We start from the raw sequence: 26,815 nt of genomic DNA, 5'->3' as shown, positions 1-26,815 counted from the left end.
GTCAGCCATATATCTGCAAGACCAACAAGGCTTCACTCCTCTGCATATCGCGGCATGGATGGGCCATGTGGACGTCATCCGCGACATCTTACAAGCTTGCCCAGACGCGGCAGAGGTTACCGACAACAACGGCAGAAACTTCCTCCATGTTGCCATCGAGCGCGGCCACGAATCCGTGGTAAAATACGTCGTCGGTAGCACGTTCGCCGGCGGAGTGGTGAATGAGCAAGACAATAACGGGAACACGCCGCTGCACTCGGCCGTGCTTGCTGGGAAGCCAAAGCTTGCAATTTTGCAGAGCGAGCTCCTTGACTTGAACATTGCTAACAATGAAGGGAGGACACCATTTGACCTCGTCTCGGATATTACCAGCTTCTTGCCCATGGTACGTAAAAAACCCATATTGCGTTAATTAATGTAGCATAGCATGTGAAAAATAGTTATGTGCACAATGTTTGTTCTTGTCTAGATTGACAAACTACCTTATTATCAGTAGAAAATTAGCTACATGCTTTCCTGTTCCAGATCGGCTTTGTGCTCAAGCTATCAGCCCGGGGAGTTTGTATCGGGACGCGACGCCAAGACTTCATACTCCCGTGGAAGGGCGTAGAGATGAAGGAATGGATCGAGAAATTATCCAAGAACCTAGGCATTGTGGCAGTGCTCATCGCCACCATCGCCTTGACCGCCATGTTCAACGTGCCAGGCGGATACGACTCCAAGGGCATGCCAAACCTGCGGGGTACGTTTCCCTACAACGCCTTTCTGGTGCTCGATACTATGGCGGTCGCTTCCTCCATGATCGCCACCATGCTTCTCATCTACGGGAGGGGAGCAGCGGTGCGGTCGAGTGCGGCGTGGATATGCTTGGCCCTCATCTTCCTTTGGTACGCGCTCATGGGCATGATCCTGTCTTTCATGGCCGCCGTGGTCCCAGGGCTGGACAATGCTATCTTGATCAAAAGGATCATGTGGTGCATCTTCGCGTTGCCGTTCTTCTCCTTGGTCGTGCTTAGCTTTGTGTGGGCAGCACCGGCACCAACCATCACCAGCGTAGGGCTACTGTTCCGTGCCCAAATCGGAGAAGACCGCATGCGCACAAGAAGGCACGCCGGGCGACGTTTCCCCCTAGTGGGTTTCTACCTCAGTGTTCTCTACTTGTTCTGGTTCCTCAATGCTATAGCTTTTGCTTTCACTCTGCATATCATCATGATCACAGTCTGATTGTGGCTGGTAGGTCATACTTCACCTGATTTATATGTAAGATATTTTCCATTTTTCACCTATTTCCAAAATGTAAATTGGCTGTGCGCATCATGTATGATGGAGTACGTACTCTGTATGATGAGGCCATGTATGTACTTTTATGATTGAGTTATTAAAGAAACTAGATGATACCCCGAGCGTTGCTGCGGAAGTATTGGTAAGCAATTATGTTTGAAGATGAGATTTTTTTTTAGCAAACATGAAGAGATGAACCTGACCAAATAGATATACATCTTTCAGTGAAAGATAATCATGGGTTAGATGGAACCAAACTCAATGAATAATTTCTTGGAAAAAAGCAATATTCCCTAACATGCAGAAAAGAACACAATTATTTAAACTAGTCGTCAACCCGTGCGTTCACACGGGCTAGAAAATATTCTATTTGAATATTATTATTTCATTCAGTATTATTTTAATAATGCATTTTTATGAAGAGAGTTTATGATATGTAGAAATAAACACTTTATAATTTATATTCTAGCAGAATTAATACGTATGTTAATTTTGATAGGTCCATTTTATTAATTAACTAAACCTGAATTAATTCAATTATAGAACCCCATTTACGTGAAATGATATCCAACTTGTATATATATTAGAAGATGCCCTTGCAATGACATTTGCAATGGCAGTGAGTTTTTGAGAAACAATATCCCTTGAAAATAGTCGGCACTGCTTCTCATATTTGTGTTAAAGTATTCGTTTTCTTAACCATAAGAATAATCTGCATCGGTTTAATGACAAAGACTACTCGGAGCACTTTATCACCCTCTGACCCTCAGGGTTGTCTTCCTTTAACTTAATCCCTCACGTTTCTATTATTATTTAATGATACTCAATGCTGCATGGATGGAATAGATTGAATAAGCGTTGTAAACTCAGTCAGAGTATATACTTCAAAATTTCTTAAGTTTACGCACACATGAGCATTCATAATCTTACCATAAGCCAATTGCTTTCTTCACATAATGACATTAAAAATATGAAATATGGTTTGTAGTGTTGAGTAAAAAGGATGTGTGTATCAGCGTATGCTAATATATATGATCTACCTCTTAGGAGATCCGACGAATACATTCCTCTGAGCAAATTGTCATGCTAGTCCCTTTACTATTTGTAGTGTGAACATAGTCACCTCTTGGCCCATTGGGAAGTGCCCCTTCTATAACTTCAGAAAAACTGGGTTATCATTCATGAGAACTTATCTCTCGTGTATCAAATTAAATTGTAGAGTACATCATTATACTTGAAAAAATGTTTTACCCAAATTATAGTGGATGTGGTTGTTAAATATCCCTATTTAAAATACCTAAACAAATTTCCTATGATATTTCTGTGCGTGACAATTGCTGTATATTATCCTACTTTTATGTGACAATTACGTGATTTCACATATTAAGCTAATACATTGGATCATGTAATAAATTATGTGATTTCTCATATCAAGCTAATACATTGGGTCATGTTACAATGAGAGGATTTCACATATATTGAACTAATAGATCAGGCCTTTATCTCGTAAGGTAAGAATTTTTTTAGTAGGCATTGACTCTTTTTTTGTAACGTGACACTGGAGGAGTATTTATTTGTGTGTCTTTATTTTAATTTTTCAATGGAACATGTACGTGTGCTGGGAATTTTGATGTGCAAACTTTTTATTTTTTAAGCTAAGGCGGACACTTTTACTTGCATGTTGAATTAGAACGTGGCCTCTTTTTCTAACGTGGGGCTTGAGGACTACTCATTTGTACGTGTCTTTTCTTATATCCTTTTATTTCTTTGCGTGTGATTTTTTTTATGAAGGCATGAGGGGCACACGTATTTTGTCTTGCTTGGAACTTGAACGTCAGTTTTTTTTTTACATGGAACTTGAACGTGGCTCTTGGAGACACTTTTTTTTGGAATAAGTCTCTTTTTTTTGTTAAAGGAGTATTTATGTGTACGTGTGCTTTTTTTCTAAATTTGTGAAGGAAAAATGTACACGTTTTCTTTTCTGAGGGAATTGGGACATGGACCTCTTTTTCAACGTGGGGCTTGTGGACTTCTCATTTGTACGTGTCATCTTTATTATGTGTGCCATCTTTTATTAAAAATATGGCAGGTTTCCTAATATATCCTAACCATTAAATATTAAATCTAATGGTTATATACGTGAGAGTTTTTTACACCTGAGAGATTGAGAGATTCAATCGTGGAGGAGATATCCATGTGATTTTTTTTCTTTTTGGGAGAGATTGAAGAGAGATCTACACCATAATAATTTGGTCCCACCAGATTAACGGCTCCTAATTACTGATTAACATGGTAATTTCTAGGGAGGCACAAATTAGTATAGGTATATATAGAGGTATAGATAGATAGATAGATAGATAGATAGATAGATAGATAGATAGAAAGATTGCAAGAACCATGATTACTATAGGTAAGGTTGGTTGTTTGGTGAAAATAGCTAAGCAAGCTTGTAATTTGAGGTCGCCCTGGCCTCACCTTGAAAAGATATCCATACAAAAAAAGGTAGGACTTGCCTGCTCCAAGTGTCACTAAATCAATCAGAAAACATAAAAAATGGGCACATATAATAGAATAGCTCCCCTGAGTGTTTTTCTTTAAAAACAAAGAATACCAAACAGTATGCAAATCAAATAACACGATTCAATATATAGATCATTTTGAAGCACAATCACAGTTTACCGTCAAATCTGGGTGTACATTCCTGTTGCAAAGCCAGAATATCAAAAGTCCATATAGTAACATGTAATATATTGAACAGAGGTGAGAAGAGAGGCTTGAGACTCGCATAATAGAAAGTTGAACTGGAGTGCACCATATATTGAACAACAAACATACAAATGACAAATCAAATGAAAGAAAAATCAAAAAATTATCAAAATGCTTCAGTTCCTTTCATACTAATCTGATGGGAATAGCAGAATGATCAATAAGACATATGCATGAGAGAGCTATGGAACCTGAAGAAGACAATAATATAAAGGTCGGAACAACATAAACCCTCGCTTTGCACCATAACGTATAGTACAAAATAATTCCAAATTGGTTTTACCTCGGTGAAAATAATATGGTCGCGGAAAGTTAGTATTTCTGAGAACATAGGTTCCTTAAAAGCCATATCTGCAGCCTCAATATGGGACCATGCCAGAGTTGCATCGGCACCATCTTCTTTGCATCCCCTTCCAATGCGTAAGGCAATTCAGTGAGAAAAAATAGACTATACTATCACCGTGAAGTTCCTTTTGGGGACCGAAACATGGCATCCAGTAAGCATTAGTTATTATGTTGGGGTCGAATACCAGAGAAACATATGAGCGAATTAATATTCTGAACTCCACTAAACTTCTTACCTCAAAATTTGTTGATCAAAGCTCACATTCTGTTTAGAGGTTGTGGATGATATCTATACTGATATCTAAGTGTCAATGTTAGGTTATCCTACAAACATATGGCGCAGCAATTTGCATAAAAAAAGTCGGCTGCAGTATGTATTATCTTTACCTCACTCAAGGGAACCTCATGCATATCTGATTTGTAGCTGCACCCACTGGATTTTCTCCTCATCTTTGAGTACACGGCCAAACCCATTGATTAAGCTGCAAGAAATGTCTAAAAATCTACATAAATTTAAGACATCATAAACGAATTCGGTATTACTACCCAGATAGAGAGGTTGCAAGATTTCATCAGGCCACATATAGAAGATCTGGAACTGCATGTTAAAGTAGAAACAAACAATGGTGCATTATGAGAGCACATGCCAGCGTTCAATCAGACTTACCACTTGCACTCCCTCATCTTCCCACTGAATTATTTTTGCCGCTTAGATCGCTTATTAGAGTCCTTGATGTCCATCTTCTGTAACATCTTCCTGTAGCAACAAAACCTCCCATCAGAATCAATCAGCCCAGCAAGAAACAAAAGAGTCGTGGTTTGAGCAATGCTAGACAAAATCTGATCTCAACACGCAGGCCATAGTGCAGCAATTAACGTTTTGTAGCACAACTTTGGAACAAATACACGCATTGGTGAATGAGAGTGTTCTTGGCTAGCTACAATTGAAGTCGATGAACCTAGTGACCACTAATTCATGATTTAAGCAACAGTACGATTGAAGCAGGGATTGTCGATTTAGCTCATAGCTGGTCTTTTTTATAGGAATATATTTCCTGGAAAAATTCAAGGGGGCGAATTATCATGGTATCTACTTCAAAGAGAAGTTACATGTGAATAGCAAGATACCTAAGAAACAACTAAATAGTGGTGTCCCTTGCCGGCAAAACTCCGCACACCTTTCATGTTATTAGAGCATAATCTGACAAATTCAAAGTCATAAGCTCAGTGGTAAGAGGATGCATGGGAGGATGAAAACTGGAAGTGGACAACAATTTCAGAGTGCACACCGGTGGGAGAACCAATGACTCAAGCAGGCTGGCGCATTTGATGATGATCGCACTATATACATGTTTCTAACTATGAATTAGCAGCCAGGGGCAATGTAAAGGCATCCCCAGCCTTGTTGTCTTATCATTCTCATGACTCAATTCAAAGAGATGAATGGACCTGAAGCTGAAGAGATGGACCTGCAGAGCAGTTTCAGCAGAGGGATTTAATAGTAGTGGAGAACTGTTTCAGATCAAATTGAGAGGGAGACGAAAGGAAAATATCTGTAACCTGTTAACAAGGTTGGAAAAAGCGGTAGGGTAAGCGAGGCGGTTGGCCTTCGCCTAGTGCCTAGGCGTTGCTTAAGCGCCCTAGGCGCAGCCTAGGCGGTTATATAATTTTTACTATCAGGATGTATATGTGGTTATTATATGTGTATTTTATTAATTTAGGGCATATAAGTAAGTTAACTACCTGCTACTACGATTGGAATATGGCCCTTTTGGCATATCAGTGCAATATGGCATGATTTCTTGCTTGGGTAGAGAATTTCTTTTTTGCTCTGCCTAGACTTCTGCCTATGCCCTAGGCGAGGCGTTTGGCCATTGCCTAGCGCCTAGGCGTGCCTAAGCGCCTTCTAGGCACTGCCTTTTCCAACAGAGCCTGTTAATAATTGTTGTTGCTATTTACATGGGTCCCTATATGCGTTTGTGTATCTTAAAAGCGATAATCAAAAGCTAAGTGGGGGACTTTCTCCTGAAGTTGAAAAGTGTGCATTTTAACATATAAAGGGAAGCCATATCCGATGGTCATATCTCAAATTTTATATGCCAGTCAACAAAAGGAAACCAAATGCTTGACCGATGATAGTTTGTTAAGTCCTTTTTATCAATGAAAAAAAACATTTAATTATGTACCATTCTTTGCATAGTTTAGTTCCGCAGTGGATGCCCAGTTCAATATAGTAAAATTTGAAAAACAAAAGAACCATGGTATGGCAGAATAAGATTAGGCATCTGCGAAGATTCCTTCGTGGATGGGCTAAACATACGCATGGGGTTTATAAGGCTGAGAAGGAAAGACTCCTTTTACTTATTCAGTCCCTAGACTTAAAAGCCGAATCCACTATTTTAGATACCAGAGAGCTGGAAACTAAGATAGAGGCGGAATTGAGACTGAAACATCTCCTTTAGGAGGAGGAATTGAAGTGGGATTTGCGAGCTAAGGTTCGCAAAATCGTCCAAGGGGATGATAACACTCAGTTCTTTCACATGATTGCAAATGGCAAGCACCGCAAGAAGCGGATATTTCAGCTTGAGCAGGAAGAGGGGACGATTTTAGGTCAAGAAAATCTGAAAGTCTATATCACCAATTACTATAAGCAGCTGTTTGGGCCGCCGGAAGATAACTATGTGTCCTTAGATGAGTCTAGGGTTGAGGATGTACCTCAACTTGCGTCGGACGAGAATGAGGTCTTAACTGCCCCATTTACGATGAAAGAGGTCTTTGAGGCTATTTCACAAATGAAGAACAATAAGGCTCCAGGGCCGGATGGATTCCCGACGGAGTTTCATAAAAAATGTTGGCATATCATCAAAGGGGATTTACTTCCTTTGTTCCATGATCTTTTCTCTGGACAACTTCAGCTGTTTCAACTTAATTTTGGAACGATTACTTTTCTCCCCAAGAAGACAGAGGCCCTTCATATTGAGCAGTTTAGGCCGATCTGTCTTCTTAATGTAAGTTTCAAAATATTCACCAAGGTCGGGACTAATAGGCTTACGCAAATTGCGCACTTTGTCGTGCAGCCGTCCCAAACTGCTTTCATGCCAGACAGAAACATCCTGGAAGGGGTTGTCGTTCTGCATGAAACACTCTATGAAATCCACTCAAAAAAACTAGACGGAGTAGTTTTCAAAGTGAACTTTGAGAAAGCATAAGATAAGGTCAAATGGCCCTTCCTTCAACAGGCTTTTCGTATGAAAGGTTTTGATGAGGCCTGGAGACACTAGGTAGACTCCTTCACGCAAAAAGGGAGTGTTGGAATTAAAGTGAATGATGACATAGGTCACTATTTCCAAACACACAAAGGACTGAGGCAAGGGGATCCGATGTCTCCTATTCTTTTCAACATAGTGGCCAATATGTTGGCAATTCTTATAGGAAGGGCTAAGGATGCGGGTCAGGTAGGAGGCCTCGTCCCACACTTAGTAGATGGAGGTGTTTCCATTCTACAGTATGCCGATGATACTATCATTTTCATGGAGCACGACTTGGCAAAAGCACGAAACATGAAGCTAGTGTTATGCTTGTTCGAACAATTGTCCGGGTTAAAGATTAACTTCCACAAGAGCGAGTTGTTCTGTTTCAGAAGAGCTATTGATGAACAAGATGAATACAAGCAATTATTTGGGTGTGAATTGGGGGCTTTACCTTTTACGTATTTAGGTATACCAATTCACCATCGTAAGCTAACCAACAGAGAATGGAAGTGCATTGAGGACCTGTTTGAGAAGAAATTGAGCTACTGGAAAGGCAAGTTGATGTCATACGAAGGACGGTCTCATTAATTCGGTCCTCACAAGTATGCCCATGTTTCTTCTCTCGTTCTTCGAGGTTCCGGTGGGAGTCCGGAAGAGGCTAGACTTCTATCGATCACGTTTCTTTTGGCAGAGTGATGAACTTAAGCGAAAATACAGACTTGCTAAATGGGATATCATCTGTAGGCCGAAAGACCAAGGGGGTCTAGTTATTGAGAATATGGAAGTGAAGAACAGATGTCTCCTTAGCAAGTGGCTGTTTAAGCTTTCTGTCGAGACGGAGGCCACTTGGGCTCAAATCTTGCGGAACAAGTACCTTCATTCCAGAACTTTGTCCCAGGTGACAGTGAGGCCGACTGATTCGCCATTTTGGAAAGGACTGATGAGAGTTAAACCACTCTTTTTCAATAGGACAAAATTCATACTTGGAAACGGTACTGCTACGAGGTTTTGGGAGGATACATGGCTAGGGGAGACGCCCCTCGCGCTCCAACATCCTTCTCTGTATAACATTGTTCAGCGTAGAGATGCTTGCGTTGCAACAGTTATGCAGTCCATTCCGCTTAATATTCAATTTAGGAGGACGCTAGTGGGAGCCCGTTGGGAAGCTTGGCTCAATCTTGTTCGAAGATTAATGGATGTTCAGCTGTCCCAACAGCCCGATCAGTTGTGTTGGAAACTAACTAAGAATGGCGAATTCTCGGTGAAATCCATGTATTTTTATGTTATCAACTCTAGTGTGCTTCCTAGATCGAAACATGTTTGGAAAGTTAAAGTTCCTTTGAAAATTAAAGTGTTTATGTGGTTCGTGCATAAACAAGTTATTTTAATTAAGGATAATTTGGCAAAACATAATTGAACAGGATCTACCAGATCTAGTTTCTACGACCAACACGAATCAATCAAACATCTCTTTCTGGATTGTCCTATGGCAAAAATTATGTGGCGGTCGGTCCACATAGCTTTTAACATTACTCCACCGAGTTCTATCAATACGTTATTTGGGACTGGCTTGATGGAATAAATTATGATACAGCGAGACACATTCGTGTAGGAGTGTGTGCTTTATTATGGGCAGTCTGGAATTGCAGAAATGATTTGGTTTTTAACAGAACAACAAATATCAACTTTTTGCAGGTTATCTTTAGAGCCACTGCGTTGATCCGTATGTGGTTGCTACTCACTCTGACGGAGGCCAGGGAGCGTTTGGTTACTGGGTATACCCGATGGGAGATGGTAGCACAGGATATTTTCAACCGGTTTGGATGGCGGTCATGTAATAGGATAGGCATGTAGTGCTCTTATCTTTTTATGCCAGCCGGTTGTGGCTTTGCCTTTCTTCTCTTAAGCTCTTATGGAGCCTTTTTTCTTTCTTTGTTCGAGACTTGGAGACTTATGTTGGATATTTTGCTTATTAATAATATTGGGCGTATGCATCATTCAGATGCAGAGGCTGGGCCATACCCCCTTTTCGAAAGAAAAAAATGTTGTTAGATAATAGTAACAAAATTATAAAGATCTCGTGCTAGGAATGCATCATAGACACATGGACTGCTTCTAGCATAATCGTATGCGCCTAATTACCTTCAAAGGGATATCAACATATCTTCCTACTGTATGATTCAGATGTATGAGATGGGTGTTCAGATTCATTTTTTGGTGAAATGGTCCTAGAATAAATATTAATAGCAAGATAAACACCGAGAGATGGTGGAAGAGAGAAATATATATTCACAAAAAGGAAGAGAGAAATATATAGATTATTAGCGTCAGTTGTTTACGCTTAATGTGACCTTTTTTATAAGAAAAAAATACTAAGAACAGAACAAATTCTGAAGAACAGAGTACAGAACCTTCGGCGTACCCGGAAGTTAGCTGTCTTTGCCGCAAACCTATGACAGACACAAATGAGCAGGAATTCCTACTCGCGTGAGTTCAACTTGGCAAAAAAACAATAGCTACCAGCCTACCATTGCGGAGAGCAACTAGTTAACGAGCACTCCTTCGGGAGCCTCGCAACTATCAGCGCCACTTGGCGCGCTCTCAACCATTCACCACGTGTCGCGCTCTGGACGCTCCCTTCTGATTTCCTTTTTTTTATTTTTCCGCACGCGTTTTCGGCTTTCTAAACGGGTTTTTTCAAAAAAAATCGACGTTTTGGTTTTCCGCCGGTCTTTCTTAGCTTTTCAATGAAAAAAAAGTTTTCAAAAAAAAATTACATGAAAAAACGCATTTTCTTTTTGTCTCTTTCGCGAAAGTCACGGTTTTTCTTATGTGAGAGGCACGATTGTGCTTTAGCGAGAGTCACGGCCGTGCCTTTCGGAAACGGAGAAAAATACGTGTTTTCTGTTTTGTTTTTCTTTCGTCAGAGTCACGGTTTTGCTTCCGCGAGAGGCACAGTTGTGCTTTCGCGAGAGTCATGGCCGTGCCTCTCGGAAAGGGAAAAACAAAACTCCTTTTCTGTTTTTTTTTCTTTCGCGAGAGTCACGGTTTTGCTTCTGCGAGAGGCACGGTTGTTCTTTCGCGAGAGTCACGGTCGTGCCTCTCGGAAAGGGAAAAAATACGCGTTTTCATTTTTTTTCTTTTGCGAGACTCACGGTTTTGATTTCACGAGAGGCACGGTTGTGCTTTCGCGAGAGTCACGGCCGTGCCTCTCGGAAACGGAAAAAAAAACGTGTTCTCTTTTTTTTCCTTCCACGAGAGTCATGGTTTTGCTTCCACAAGAGGCACGGTTGTGATTTCGCGAGAGGCACGGGCGTGCCTCTTTCGGAAAGGGAAAAAAAACCGTGCTCCCAGTTCGGTTTTTTCGTCCGTTTTTTTTTCATGAAAATAAATTCGTCAAAACCTATCAACATGTGATCTAGATTTGAAGATCTCGACGCGAGAAATCCAATGGTGAAAACGGTTCAAGATTTGGACGCACGGTTTAAGAGATAAAACATTTTAAATAAACGGATCACCGAAAAAAGGGAAAACTCCCAGGTTGCGACAAGTGGCACGCTGCATGTGCGCCACTTGTCGTGACCTGGAAGGTGGAGTGCTCTTTGCAACGAGTACTCCTTAATTAGTGATTTCGACCATTGCGGCAGCCGGCAGATGTGGGTGGCTCGGCATCCCCAGGCCCAAACACACCCATCGGCCTATTTCTTTTTTCTTTTTATTTTTTGCAGTGAATCCATCCGCCTATTCCACAAAACAAAAGAACAGTCAAGGATCAGGGAATCAATGAACCAACCAATGATTTGTGCTTGGTGACTGGAAATCTGGAATCTCTGCGGCACAGGAGAACTACGATGTACCAGTCACTCGCGGTGCCCCTGGATGAAGTTGTGGTCGAGGTCGATGTACTTGACGTATATCTGTTGAAGGGCGAGGCCGGGTTGGAGGCCGCCATCGACGGATCGGAGGTGACCTGGACTCGCCGTTGTGCCGGACACAGTTAGCGGCGCAGGACGGGCAGATTGTGGCGGAGGAGCACCTCACGCTAAGATGGATCCGACGCCGGCTCGACGACACACACCGGAAGGGGGAATCCTGGTAAGGGGCGGAGGTGACCTTGACTGGCGGTTTTGCCGGAGGCAGTGAGCGGCGCAGGATGGCCGGATTGTGCCGTCGTGGACTAGAAAAGGAGAAAGTTTTTCTGTAGGGAGGAGAGGTGGATGTGTGACCTTGCGAAACACTGAATCAGGTAGAGTGACCCAAAGAATGCTGATGTGGCAGATGTGCTGATATGGATAGGCTGCATGTCAAGAGAAATAAAATATTAGGGATCAACTATTTAGGTATTATAGATAACAAAATGCAACTTCATTCGCAACAATCTTCCCTCAGTGATAAACTAAGGTATCAATTGATGGAAGCACTATTCTCTACACCAATCTACGGTCCAACACAAAATAAGGTACCACTTGTGCCCCCAACTAGTGCGGGAGTCAACCTCACTAGCATTGCTAGATGTAATGAGTAATTAATGTATAGTGTGGTTGGAAGTATTTTTCTATTTTTGAAATAATTAAATGTTGAAAACAAAAGGGGTGCACCGAGCTGGAGCTTAGCCACTATTTTCCCTAAAGAAAAGACAACCGCTTTCTTATATGATAAATTGAACCACGTTTAATAGGTTCACTCAATAGCAGCTCTCCCAATAATAAGGTGCATAAAGGTGATATAAAAGTACATCACTGGGTCAACAATCTTTTTATCCTTAGTGACAATAATACAATACAAGCATTTTCTATTAACTATCACTGAGGTAGCTTGTAATATTAAACTCAACTAATGCACACCACTCTCCTATTGATTATCCATCTAAACAGGCCAAGGATCAACTAAGCAATCGAAGAGCAGTGTACATCTATAAACTATGTATAAGTATAACAAATAATATCGTCATGAAGTAATAATTCCTAATTCATCACGTAAGCATAAGCATTGCAAAGAGTACATCATTGTATTACAATCATGTTGGTCAGCTCATGTGATTATTGTGCTGAGGAACATGGGAGGGATTAAATCATGTCTACTACCCCCTCCGTCTGAAATTATTTGTCGCGGAAATGGATGTATATAAACGTATTTTAGTTCCAGATACATGCATTTGTATCCATTTCCGCGACAAGTAATTCGGGACGGAGGGAGTACTATAAGCCCATAGTCCAAGGGATGGACTACTCCAACTTCACTAGGGGAGCAGCAAAGATCAATGTTGATGAAGAGAACAACAAATTCCCCTTTGGCAGAGTACCATAACATGTTTGTATACGATAACACCTCAAAATGTGGAGTGGAAGCAACACAACTTTGGGATTTATTAATGATGTAAGTCTTGAGGTATATAAAGACAAGAGGCACCATAGAGGGGACCTCACAACCTTGAGGAAGTCCAGCCCTAGGGAAACATGCCAAGCTTTCATACTCAATAACAGGGTTTTTTGAAGTATATCACGAAGATGAACTAGCCAAAGAAGACGTCTCTCAAAGCTAAACCATTTCTTGCTAGACTCCCCGCTTCGATTTCTGAAGGGACATATGTGACACGTTGCACTTGTTAGTGTAGACAAGTTTTAGGATATATTTTTTGAAACTATGATGTTTTTATAGAAAATTCGGAAACTATATGATGTAATGCATAAAAATCAAATCTATGACCCCCCGTCGGCATCCTCTTGTCCTAAGAGGAGATTTTCGGTCTACTCTTGGCCGAAGAAGGGTCTTCGGTCTACTTTTAGCCGAAGAGAGGTGGAACTGGGCCGAAGAGCTGTTTTCGGCTTCGTTTAGGCCGAAGAGTTGTCTTCGGTCATTTGTGGGCCAAAGAGTCCTCTGGAACCCACCTCTTCGCGTAAACGATGGGCCGAAGTTGCATGGGAGGCTCTCTACGGCTTATGTTAGGCTAAAGTGTTTTTTTTTTGTAGTTTGACTTATGAATCCAACTGAATCCCACCAACTCAATCCGGCCAATCCTTTTCCCGCCGTTCTTTCCCGCTATCTTCTCTTCTCTACCTATAAAACTCCCTCCACACTAAGGTAGGTAAGCAGTCCAGTGTAGTCTGGTCAAGATGTCCGGTTATCCATTTGATCGTAGTTTTCATCCTAGGATGAGCCAATGTCTTCTGAGATTAGCCAGCGATTTCAAGATAGATAATAGGGTACTTCCATGGGACGAACTCCTTAGTAGTGACACCGTACTGAATGAGTTGGCTCACGCGTTAAGTAGGTGTGGGTGGCCTGCAAGGACCTATGAGGAGATATAGAAAGAACTTGTCAGGTTGCATGGAGGGTGGAAGAAGCAACATCATATGAGTGAAACTTTCCTAAAGATTGCAGCCGAGCATACTTATTTATGAACAACCGACATCAAAGACGAAGACGATATCTTCATGCCGAGCATGAAGGCCAAGAGCACCGCATCATCGAAGGGCAAGAGTACCACATCGTCGAAGGGAAAGAGTGCTGCATCGATGGAGGATGAGGATGATGCCTTCATGTAGTTTGTAAGCTGTATTTTTTAAGTTCAGCCGTACCGTATTATTCAGATGTACTTGTATCTTAATTATATGTTGCAGTCTCTTTGGAAATGTAACAGGAATAACAATGCGAATTAATAGTAATATGTCTCTTGCATACATGGGTAGATATATGTCTCTTGATCAGATAGAAGCAAGTGCGATAGTAACACATACAGGCATGAAGCATGTCTCATACATAGATAATTTCTCACACATGATAAAAGTCAAAAACTAACATAGATAATGACTCATACATAGATAACCATATCATTGCTGGGGTCGACGACGAATCTGTATCTCCCTCGGACAAGGACCGGAAGGTGATAAGCACTCACGCGGTGGACGAGCCTCACGATAGCCATGACCATAGATAACCTCGCGTGTCACTGTCTGTGTTTCCTGCGTCAGTGGAGGTCGTGGAGTGTGAAGCACTGTCTGCGATAAGTCATAAGTGTTTGCAGCTTGGTCGTCGGCGTCGCCGTCGCCCTCTAAGAACAAAGCAGCACCACTAAGCATCGGTGACTGCACTGAATGCATGAACAGTTGCGACTGGTTGTCGACTGTGGTAAAGTAAAACATATAAAATTGATTTGTGAACCTAGAACGTTTAAAAGAATGTACAAAGTAGTGTTACCTAGTTCCATTTGATGCTGCTAGTAAGAGCTCCCTGGTTGTGAAGGAGGTGGCTGACGCCAGGAAGAGGTCCCTGGTTGTGAAGAACGTGGTTCTAAACGGTGCACAGAGGGTCATGGTTCTGGACGGTGCACAGAGGGTCGTGGTTCTGAACACTGCAGAGAGGGACATGGCGGACATGTGCTGGACGAGGAACTGAAACATCCGAAGATCGTCTACATGTAATAGTAAATCATGCGTAGCTTCTCATCAAAACGGCTCAACCATGAGAGTTGGTCTCGTTGTGAGATAGTATCTCCCCTCTCAACCCGCTGCATTAAAGCGGAAACCTCCTCTCACGCCTCGCTTTGTCAAGTCACCATGTACACGAAGAGTTAACCAATTAGGTCCTCGCTGTATGATGATAACCCATAAGTATTGGGGATCGCAACAATTTTCGAGGGTAGAGTATTCAACTCAAATTTACTAATAACTGTAACTCCTGCCTATTGGGACAACAGAGATAAGCCAAAGAAAGCAGGAACCTTTCTGTGTGTTTTTTTACAAAAAAAGAAGGGGGGGGGGGGGGGGGGGGTCATACCTCGTACGGTCCTCTATCATCTAGACACCAAGTGTAACTTACATCTTTCATGGTACCACTGAAAATTCATTGTACATCCTACAGCAATTAAGGGAGCGTACATTTGAGCATTCTATGCTAACATAATATTGCACCTTGCTTGGCAACAAATTAGAAGACACAAGTTACTGAGGAACAGAAACTCACACTTAGTGATTCGTCGATCTGCTCTGCTCCCATGGTTTCTGCTTAGAACGAACTTGGAAATTAAACAATTTCCAATCCACTGAATCTTCTGCAGCAAATTCTCATAATATAAAATCAATCCAGATGACAGATGCAACTTTGAAGCTCTGTTGAGGGACAGCAACCATACAACAAACCAGGTGCTCTTTTCATTTCAGTCAACAGTCATTTTGATGCAATTGCAACCTGGAATCAAGCCATGCATCTAAGGCCACTCATGTTACAAGAACCGACGAAGAATCCCTTGCCCATGCCTGATAAATCACAAGGCCGTAGTATATATATAACTTCAGGAAAATTTGCCCTAAACAGCAGAGCTAAACAGAAGACATAACAAACTGCAGAAGCTTGAGTTGCCACCATGAAGATCTCTTACAAGGTGCAAAACTAGAGGATGAAACTAGCTGCGAAAGCTTAAGTGCTCCTTCCACTATGAACATCCCCTGTCCAATCCAAGCTGCAAAAGTCTCTGCTTTCTGCTTGAAGAGGTAATTTTTCGTAAGAAGCTGGTAGAGCTGGCTTAAAGATGAACAACATTATCAGACATGCTGAACAAAGAGGCTAGAAACCGAGAACAAATCCATTATTATACTCCAACCAAATCTGAGGAGTGCCAGCATCATCCCCCATATCAAAGTTTCAGAGCTTGCTGGTCAGGACTATCAACTATCAGACCCAGTGGCAAAGCCACGTTCAAGCAGTGTGGTCACTTGACCACACAACATTTTGGTGAAACTCTTAACTACAAGTAAAAATTATGCAGAAGATGGTAGAAAATTTGTAAATACACATGTATTTGACATCACAAGTTCAAAATTGACATCACATACTTGAACTTCTGGCACCGCCACTGATCAGACCCGAGGAGAAGGCAGCACGCCAAGGGTGTCAGGTGGAAGCGAAGGAAAGAAAGTCAGTGAAGGATCCCAACAGATCAACAATGGAGTGAAGCAGGGCATCCGGGAGTTCTGCCCAGCCTTGGAGCTTGGAGACGGCAGGGACCGTAGACAGGTTGCTGCTTCTCTGCAGTAAATGGAGAATAAGAAAGATTAGAAGAATGAACCGGTTATTTAAAAACAATGAGTGACTAAGATAAATTGCTAAGAGCATGAGTAATGTATAAATTTATCATTACCCAGTTACTTGGTTAATTGGTTCCTGCTGTCTATGTAAGAAATTACTCCAGGAGGAAGAACAAAATATTACTTCCTTCTCCCACTTAATAATAACACAATGAAATTCCTAGAGATACAATAAAAATGGCATTGTTTATTTGACTATACGGCTCAACCCCTTGGCTTTCAGTTCAACAGAAATAAACTGAAGTTCCTCCTACAGAACAAGAAAGAGCATCTCAATTGGTTCTAGGGTTCCTGCGTCAGATTGTCCGCTCCAGGGTGCTTGGGGGCGGCAGGAGAGAAGGTGGCCGGATAGTCCTAGGGAGCGCACGTACCTCGAGGGAATCGGAAGGAGAAGCGTTGGCGACGGTGACGGTGTCGACGCGGCGGAGGCCGCGGCGATCTCCTCCGGCGACGGCCATTGTTCCCCCCACACTCTGCTTCCACTCGTTTTTTCTTCTTCTTTGGATCCTCCTCTGCTTCCGCTCGTAAACGGAGCGAGTGAGAGTGAGAAATGTGGACGTGCTTAATTTGGGCTGGGCTGGACCGGATAGCTTATTAGACCGGGCCATAAAATCCTCTTGTTTTATGTTTGGGCTTGGCTTTTAGTTCAAACAGCTCGAGAAAATCCTCTTATTTTCCATTTTTCACTCTCCACTGTGATGGTGATTGTTGTAATAGAAAAGAAATCAAATCTTTCTATGTTGTGCATTCCAAAGAAGAAAGGGGGATTGAGATTTATGGACCTACACAGGTTTAATCTTGCTACGTTAGCAAAGCATTGTTAGCGACTAGTTCAGAACCCAGATTCTTTGTGTGCACAAGTTTTAAGTGCAAAATATTACCAAGAATTGCATCAAAACGCACTTGGCACTGATCCAAACTCCGAGGAATAAGATGCTGGTGCCGACTCCTTGTTCTTGTCCTCGCTGACGACGATGCACGTCGTCCTCTTCCTGAGGCTCACGTCCGGCCACATGACTCCTTTCCCAAAGCTTGCCGAGCTAAGGCTCCATGGAGTCTGAAATTTTTCGAGAAGAAAAACAGAAATCAACATTTTAAGTCCAAACTAATTCTGAAAGAAAACTACACACGATGTGAGCTACACAAAAAGGACAAATTCAAGTATTTCTATGATGAATAATACATGTGCTAGAGATACATGATTTTGTTTTTTTTGTGTGTTTCGTTCAAGTATTTTTATAGTGTATAATACATTAGTGGGATTGTCTTTTTTCCTCTAGCAGGTTATTACAGTTGGTTGCTTCATTTTGTTCTTATCTAAGTTCTCTTCGGATTTAATTATGCTTTGATGATGTTTTGTACATTCGTATATCATGATGGGGTGCTGCTAGAGACAATATGTGTGCTAAGAGGAGAGTAGGGTTGTTCAGCGCATGGTTGTGGTGTTATTACACATTTCGATCTCGGTGTCAACCGGTGGTCGTTGTGTGTGCCATTTGGGAGCTCCTATTCCTTGCTGAAAACCGTGGAATTGCTGTTATAATGTTCACATGGGCCAACCCATGAAGCTCCCGCTCGCTCATCTTGGCTCCCTGCTCCACTCGTGGGTTTAGATTTTTTCTTTTGTCGCTTTCTCAACCGCTATTTTGTAAAATTCCAGCTATTATTTCAACTTTTTGAAAAATATTGGATATTAAAAAATATTGGACTTTAAAAAATGTTCAAAAATTAGAAAACATGGTTATAAATAATCATGAATTTGAATAAATATTCAAAATTTCGAATAAAGTTCGCAAATTTATTTTTTACAAATTTTGAAAAAATCCATGAACTTTAAAACTATTCATGAATTTATTTATTTCTTGAATTTTACAAAAAAATAACATTTTTTCTAAATATTAACGAACTTTAATAGATATTCATGAATTAAAGTGCGCCAAAATTATAAAAAGAAAGAGAAGAAAAAACCAGAATAACTAAAAGAAAAAACAAACAGGAACCATCAACAAACTTTTTCTGATGATATGTTTTCTTTACACACAAGGGGGCAGGTCTTAAACTTTTTCTGATGATATTTTTACTTACCATAGACTAATCCTGACCAGCAAGTCTTTCACCGAGAACATCATCTTCCATCCTCACCTAGTCACCCTCATGTTAACTAGTGACATAATTAGGTCATGGGAAAGGAAACAGATGAGTTAACTACACGTATGAGGTACCCTCGCATTTTTTTGAATTTTTTTTGAATTTTCCGACGATGTTCGTTCAGTGAGAAGAGACGTTACATTCGACTACGAAATGGTCTGTGAGACTTCGTCAATCTCAAAATATTGTGTCGGCTAGTAGGAGCAGGATGTGTGTGTCTGTGTTCATAAGGGTAATTGTATATGCGTCTACGTGAGCCTCTGCATTATACAGTGTTAGAAAAAAAACACTCTCGGTACATGTACGTACCTGGCAAAAAAAACTACACCTACGTACCATGTGATGGATACGTACTACGTGTCCATGGGAGCATCAGCGGATAACATAAGTTAAACGGCCGAAACACCTGCACGCGCGCTACTGGATCCAGTTGGTACAGAAAGAGCGTGGACGGTGCGCACGTACATACATATATTCCTTCCTCCGAGGCATCGACCATGACGGGCTGAGGTCGATGGATGCATGGGCCCCGCCCACCCCCGCGGGCTCGGCTTAGTAATCGGCTAGGCTAGAGCGTCTACAGCCGGCCGGGCACCTCAAACAGTTCGCAAACGTCCGCACGAACAACCTAATCAGTGTTCAGTTGTGAAAAACCAACCTCGACGAACGCTTTAAATCATCCTCAAACGTTCGGGCTATCTGACGCCTCTCATATACAGACCAAATGTGAGGCGGATATAAAACGGTACGGGCGTTTCCGCCACGTCGGCTTTGCCCAGCCTGCCACACGCGTGACCCATAAATATTATCATTCGGAAAATCCTAGACCGCAGTCAATCCAAACTCCATTTCAGTCCCCTCTCCATCACTCCACTTCTGATCCGCTTTGAACCCATTCGATGGCCGGTGACCAAAGCAGCGTAGCCTCCGGTGTGAAATCCGGCCCCGACAACGACTGATCGAGCCTGCTCCGTGAAGCGGAGCTCGACGATGTCGAGGAGGGCGCCCTTCACGAAAGTGGAGACGGATGCGCGACGCCTTTGATGCAAGAATGCAAGGCGCTCTGACTCGCCATCGAGTTGTCGGAGTGCAAGGCAAACAAGGACGTGGCGGCGAAGGCGAAGGCGGCCTGCCATGCGAAGGAGCATAACTGCCTGCTTCGCAGGCTGTCGGGCAAAATGTACATCTCCGACTCCGACCCGATGGACGGCTCCACCTCCAGCTCCAACGACGACGCACCTCCGCATGCCGACGCCAACTTGGAGGAGGGGCACAACCGCGCCGGCTACCAGAAGGGAAGAGGACGGCGAGGAAATGGTGATTTCTGGCGATGAAATGTTGATTCGATGAACCGCGTGTTGATCATGTTTTACATAGCGTTGCATGGTTTTGAGGTTTCGAATATGAGGAACGCAAGTGTGAAAACAAAAATATGAGGCGTGCCCAATCAGTGTCGGACGTTTGAGCGCCTGAATTTGCTATGTTTTATTGTAGATGCTCTAACACCTAACTACACTTTTGACTTTTCCTAGCTAGCTAGCGAGAGACCCAGGATGGAATAAACTCCCGCTGTAAATAAATGTAAGCCGTTTTAGATCACTATCCCTGCATCCGCGCGAGAGTATAAATATGTTAGCACATACTATATGCATCGACCAACTCAACTAACTACACCGATCGATCGTCAGTCTAGCTTTAGCTAGTAGTGATCGATCTGAGTGAGGATGCGACGGCCGGAGCAGAGCAACGGGCCCCTGACCCTTCAGAACCCGGCGAGGCGGGCGCTCAGCGGCCGCGTGCCGTCGCTCGCCACTCCCAAGTCGCCGCCGCCGGCGTATGGGAGCATCGTCACCGTGCTGAGCATCGACGGCGGCGGCGTCCGCGGCATCATCCCCGGGACTATCCTAGCTTTCCTCGAAGAAAAGCTCCAGGTAACTCAGTTCTCTGACCTCCATCATGCTGCTGCTTGCGTCTACTGTTGCTGGGTCTGTCACGTGTGTGATGTCCATCCATACAGGAGTTTGATGGACCGGACGCGAGGATCTCAGACTACTTCGACGTGATGGCCGGGACGAGCACCGGAGGGTTGGTGACGGCCATGCTCACCGCGCCCAACGCCGACGGCCGTCCGCTCTTCGCCGCCAAGGACATCAATGACTTCTACATGGAACACTGCCCAAATATCTTCCCTCCGGTCAGGTCAGCAAGTCTATATTTTTCTATACATGATATTTTATTGATTTATAATATACACGCATAACTAAGATGTATGCATGCAACTGCGAGTGAGTCCGTGTACTATATAATCCGCATAACCCACTAATAATAATAATAATAATAATAATAATAATAATAATAATAATAATAATAATAATAATAATAATAATAATAATATCAGCATCATACACATGAATGATACTAGAGGATAATAAGCGCTTCGTCGCGCTATTCTTTATTTAGGGGTCTAGCAGGTTATTGCAGTGGATTGTTTTGTTTTGGTTTTATCTATGTTGTCCTGGGTTTTAATTATGTTATGGTGGTGTTTTTTCATTCGTATATCACGATGGGGGTGCTGCTAGAGACTTTTCTTTTCTGAGAAGAGAGTAGAGTTGTTTCGTGTGTGGTTGTGGTGTCCATACACATTTCGATCTTGCTGTGATCGTGTGTCAGACCATTGTGCCGGCCCACGAAGCTCCCGCCCGCTCAGCTTGGCTCCCTGCTCAACTTGCTTGCTTAGCATTTTTTCCCTCTCGCTCAACTGCTATTGTACAATAAGCTTGCCATCATTTTGTATTTGAAAAAACTCGTTAAATTTAAAGATGTTCACGGATTTTTTTTAAATCTTGGATTTTTAGAAATGTTTCATATAAAAAAAACATGATTTTTAGAAATGTTTCAGATAAAAAAACATGAATTGTACAAGGTGCTCAGATATTTTTAATATTTTCATAGATTTGAAAAATATATTGACAAATGTCAAATAGAGGTCACATATTAAAAAATACAAGCTGCGGAAATGTTCATGAACCTTTAAAGTATTAATAAATTTATTTATTTCTTGGATTTATGAAAATGTTTACAATTTCTTAAAGTGGTCACATATTTTAATAAATGTCTATGAATTCAAATATGAAAAACTAAAACAAGGAAAAGAAAAAGTAATAATAAAGGGATAAACAAACATGAGCCATCAACCAACGACACTTACCGTTATGGGTGGGGCCAGCTATCCCACTCCCATGGCCCCCGATGCACCGGGGGCTCCAAATCTAGAGAGCTTAATACGTTACTAGTATTTTTTTCTAAATGTTCCAAATTAAAAAACCCTGAATTCTAAATAATATTTGGATATTTATAAAATATTCATGGATTTGAAAAAATATTTACAAATTTAAAAAATATCCACAAACATTAATAATGTTCATGAATTTAGAAATATTCATGAATTTAATTTATTATTGAATTAAAAAATCATATTTTTTAAAAATTTCACAAAAATAAATCAATAAAGATTAAGATTAATAATAATAATAATAATAATAATAAAACAAACAGGAAGCAACAACACACAACCTTGCGGGCGGTTGCAGTGTCCCCCACAAACCACGAGGCACCTGGATGCTCCAAATCAAGAGAGCTTATAGTATCTTAACTGATATCAATTATGTTTGTAGCAAAGGGCCTTTCGGATTGTTCAAGAGCATGACCGGACCCAAGTACGATGGTGATCACCTCCGCTCGGTCGTCAAGGAGCTGCTCGGGGACACGCGAGTCGATCAGACGCTTTCAAACATTGTGATCCCCACCTTCGACATAAAGCTCCTGCAGCCTACAATCTTCTCAACTTACGATGTATGTGATGAACATAAACCTATGGGGCTACGTCCGTGTATCACTCTATCTCTCTCTGTGCATAGCTAATTACCGAATTAAAATGTACAGGCCATGAAGGATGTCTCCAAGAACGCTCTTCTATCAGATGTCTGCATCGGCACGTCTGCTGCACCGACCTACCTCCCCGGCCACCATTTCGAAACGAAGGATGAGGACGGTAAGCCACGAGCCTTCAACCTCATTGACGGAGGAGTCGCGTCAAACAATCCGGTGAGTTGTGCATGCATGTCAACTCGAACTGACAATGAATGTGATTGAGGCTTGATGAGACTTTGCTGACAACCTCTATTAATTAGGCTTATAAATACTGTGTTCTGTTAAAACTCATCAATTAGATCATCACTTATCGATAATTAGCACTATGTTTGTATAGTGTCCGTCAACCCACCCTACTTGCATCCCTAATCTACAACCGCTAACCTATGTGACATGATTATGTGTTGTGGTATCAAAGTATTGTTCTCGGTCTAATATTTGAAAATGGCATGCGCACAGACGTTGTTGGCAATGACCGACGTGAGCAAGCAGATCTTGATGGGAAACCCTGACTTCTTTCCTATCAAGCCGGCGGACTACGGCAAGTTCATGATCCTTTCATTGGGCACTGGAGCGGCTAAGATCGAGGAGAAGTTTGACATCGCCCAGTGCAGCAAGTGGGGCGTCCTCGGGTGGCTCTACAACAGGGGTAGCACTGACCTTGTCGACATCCATGCCTCTGTGCTTTTCCAGGCACTTCACTGCGAGAAGCGCTACCTCCGGATCCATGACGATGGGCTCAATGGTGAAACAGCCTTTGTCGATGTGTCCACGTCGGAGAACCTCAACAGGCTCGTTGACATTGGCAAGTCGTTGCTGAAGAGGCAGGTGTGCAAGGTGAACGTCGAAACCGGCAAGAACGAGCCTGACTCTAAAAATAGGGGCACCAACGAGGAGGAGTTGATCTATTTCGCACGCATGTTGTCAGAAGAGCGCAAAGCCAGGCTTCTCAAGGAGGGTGACCTAGCTTGAGACTTGATATATGAACATCCCCCCGCCCTAGAGTTGGAGAGTACCACGAGTGCTAATGTTTATAGCTCGCCAAAAAAGAGAGGGCTAATGTTTATATATGTTCATTTTCTGTAGATATAAACACGGGAACAATGTCACTCTCCGAGTAGGAGAGTACAAGTAATCACCGAATTCTAGTTGCTATATATGTACATGCATGTGTTCTAAGACATACTGTGAGTTGCATCAGAATAAATGACGTGCATGTTACCTCTAGTATTTATACTTAGATACTAAAGATACTGAAATTATGAATTATTTTTACCTCATTTTTTCTTTCTTATCCGTTTCTAGGCCGAGAAAGTCCAATTTTTCCATCTTGGGATTGGTTACTGGCTCCAATTTGATATAATTGTTTTGAGAACTCGTGGGCGGATTAATGAGCTGTTCGGTTCGTTAAGGCTCAGCTCGTTACGCTTATGAAGCAAAAAAAAAAATCTGCTATGTTCATTTGAAGCTCGTTAAGCTCGTGAGCCCCCGTGAGCAGTCGTTAATAGACTACAAGGTGTTACGGCCTACGTGATGAGAGTGTGATTGTGATTTTTATGAAGTAATATGGCGACCACAAGAGGAGACACGCTAATTGATGGGTTGAGGTGCCACGAAAATGTTGCCACTTATGATAAGAATGTGTTGTGATGTCCTAATGAGCTTAATGTGTTGCTCATGAAACTCGTTAGCTCGTTCATTGAGCTTGTTAAGTTTAACGAGCTGAAATGATTGTCTCTATTCATTATGAGCCGAGCTAAGAGTTTAACGAATAAGCAGGACCTTCAATGGGGTTGTGGCCTTTAACAGTAAGTTCTAACCATGTGTGCTAGTAGCAGAGTACTAGGCGTACCACTTAACTGAAATAATAAGTACTACCTGTTTGTAATATATGTTGTTCAAACTACCGTAAATTGAAATAGTGAGTTGATATGTACTCCCTCCGTTCCAAATTACTAGTCGTGGTTTAGTAATTTGGAACGGAGGGAGTACTACTAGCTTACTATCTATTATGCTAATGTATGGTTGTGTTTCAGTGGGTAATTCGACATGGCTCACCATGGGTAAAATTCCATTGTCAGAACAGCGTCTCTGGACCAAGCACGGGACATGACTGCTACTGGGGTGAGTGGTAGGAGGAAAGGTAACTGCGTTGCCGGAGAGGAAGGCCGGGAAGATCCCAGCGGCTGTGGTGCCCACGTACAGATCCATCACTAGTTGCACAAGTTCTCTGCGTAAGCAGTTCAACAGCAAGGAATAATCCTCTACATAAGTGACGTCCTGATTTAGTGTAGACATATGACATTTTTAGATATAATAGAATAAATTAGGGACATTTACATAAGCATTGACTATTCTAAGGGCAAGCAAACCTTGACCCATAGATGAACCAATGGTGCAAAATGTGATAAACAAAATAGTTTATTTTGCCCCTCTTTCTTTCACAAATCCGCACGTTTCCCATTTTTTAGATAATGAATCACACTAACTGCAATCTTTGATCATCGCCATGCATAATGGGTCGACTTGGTGCAAAATGTAGTAGTACTTTTTGACGCTGACCGATCGATCAATCTGTAATCTGCCGCCCAGGCACACTATTGGGCATTCGGAATGCACTTCCATATGCACGTATGGATGGGTGCATCGTGATCTGAGCTAGCCTGGCGCTAGCTCTCACCTCTACAGGCGTACTTGTCGATTACTATACATACTGTCTGTTGTTAAACAGATCTTTTGATTGTACTAGCACGAAAGAAATTTTAGATCCTTCGTTTGAAAGTAAAGAAGCAGAGAGCCTAATCTGACATCAAAAATCGGCTCTTAGTCTCAAAATAATTTAATATTAATATATTTTTTATTTATTTTTTATTTCCAACATCTGATTTCTAAAAACTAAGCCAGAAAATTTGTAGCGAGAACAGGTATAGGTGTCCCATTTTTCAAGTTCGAGTTAAATACTTTGTTCTTTTTTTTCTTGGGTCAAATGGAAAAATATGATCATGATATTGTGCAGAAATGGAAAATTGTGGTCATGATTTTTTTTTCAATTCTACTACTTAAATCACATATTCAGATATTCAATGTGCATTAAATCACTCCATGCAAGGATCAACAAAAATCTAAGCAATGCATGTAGAAGTTCGTGGTCATTTAGTGATCATGCATGAATGCGTTATACTTAATGCAGTGGTAAACACATATGTTTAGAAAAATGAACGTACTAATTAAGTACTTTTGCAAGCTACCTTGGTTGGAAAGATTTTCAAATATAAATCGGAGTGGAGGGAGCATATGGTAGTCATTCCATGGAATATTTTAGAAATAAAACAAATGAGTCATGCATTCATGCAGTGCAAGGTCTAAATCATAAAATTAACGGCAAGAGCTTTCATGCACCTGCTAACCTGAAAATCTGAAATCTCATATCCTTGCTGGCTTCAAGATGAAAATCATTTTTATGCATACGGAACAGAGATGAACAGAGTATATCAGATTTGATCAGGGCTCCTCTCAAGCTGAAGTGAGAGAGCACACATATACATACAATAGTGGCGGATCCAGGACCTAGGCCGGGGGCCTGAACAACAAATACAGTGTTCACTGTAGCATCTCGGGCACTGTTGCGGCACTGTATCAGCCTTGCCCGGGGCTTGGCCCAATCCTAGCTCCGCCCCTGCATACACCCCTTGTTGACATCAAGGTTTCCATAATTCTCTCCTGACGATAGAATTTTACATCCTAGATGGATGAGACAAATTAATATAATCAGATTATGTTCTCTAGAAAAAGAGAAAGATCCAACGGAGTACACAACATCCTCAGTGCTCCATATACGCATAATACTCTCGTGGGTATTTATTTTTATCTCAATGTTAGACTCTTATTCAGTTGACACCATTTGAAAAATTAAGTTATCCTGATACTAACACTAGTGCATTCGCAATAAAATAAATGATACTAACACTAGTGTAATCTTACAAACAAAATTTGTCTCTGCCACTTTACTGT

At 41.8% G+C, this 26,815-nt stretch overlaps 1 protein-coding gene and 1 long non-coding RNA gene across 2 annotated transcripts; one reads left to right on the top strand and one right to left on the bottom strand.

Moving 5' to 3' along the window:
* Positions 1-14,470: 14,470 nt before the first annotated feature.
* On the bottom strand, positions 14,471-17,231 carry LOC123169402 (uncharacterized). The gene is made up of 6 exons (XR_006484787.1): positions 17,098-17,231; positions 16,475-16,667; positions 15,606-16,120; positions 15,420-15,497; positions 14,841-15,232; positions 14,471-14,766 (listed from the first exon to the last, which is right to left on the bottom strand). It is a non-coding gene; the product is annotated as an uncharacterized lncRNA (long non-coding RNA).
* Positions 17,232-20,598: 3,367 nt separating this feature from the next.
* Positions 20,599-23,776, top strand: LOC123163918 (patatin-like protein 2). The gene is made up of 5 exons (XM_044581321.1): positions 20,599-20,805; positions 20,892-21,073; positions 22,549-22,687; positions 22,814-22,978; positions 23,264-23,776. Exons 1-5 carry the CDS (start codon positions 20,599-20,601, stop codon positions 23,774-23,776), a joined length of 1,206 nt encoding a protein of 401 aa, XP_044437256.1.
* Positions 23,777-26,815: the final 3,039 nt, after the last annotated feature.

The sequence above is a fragment of the Triticum aestivum genome, chromosome 7D (assembly GCF_018294505.1).
Source record: "Triticum aestivum cultivar Chinese Spring chromosome 7D, IWGSC CS RefSeq v2.1, whole genome shotgun sequence".
Classification (NCBI taxonomy): domain Eukaryota; kingdom Viridiplantae; phylum Streptophyta; class Magnoliopsida; order Poales; family Poaceae; genus Triticum; species Triticum aestivum.
This window is presented reverse-complemented; position numbering and strand designations above follow the sequence as displayed.

Coding starts and splice junctions, on each gene's coding strand:
- LOC123163918 (XM_044581321.1), top strand. CDS start 20,599: ATGCGACGGCCGGAGCAGAGCAACGGGCCCCTGACCCTTCAGAACCCG. Junction 21,074..22,548: donor AATATCTTCCCTCCGGTCAG/GTCAGCAAGTCT, acceptor TTATGTTTGTAG/CAAAGGGCCTTTCGGATTGT. Junction 22,688..22,813: donor TTGTGATCCCCACCTTCGAC/ATAAAGCTCCTG, acceptor AATTAAAATGTA/CAGGCCATGAAGGATGTCTC.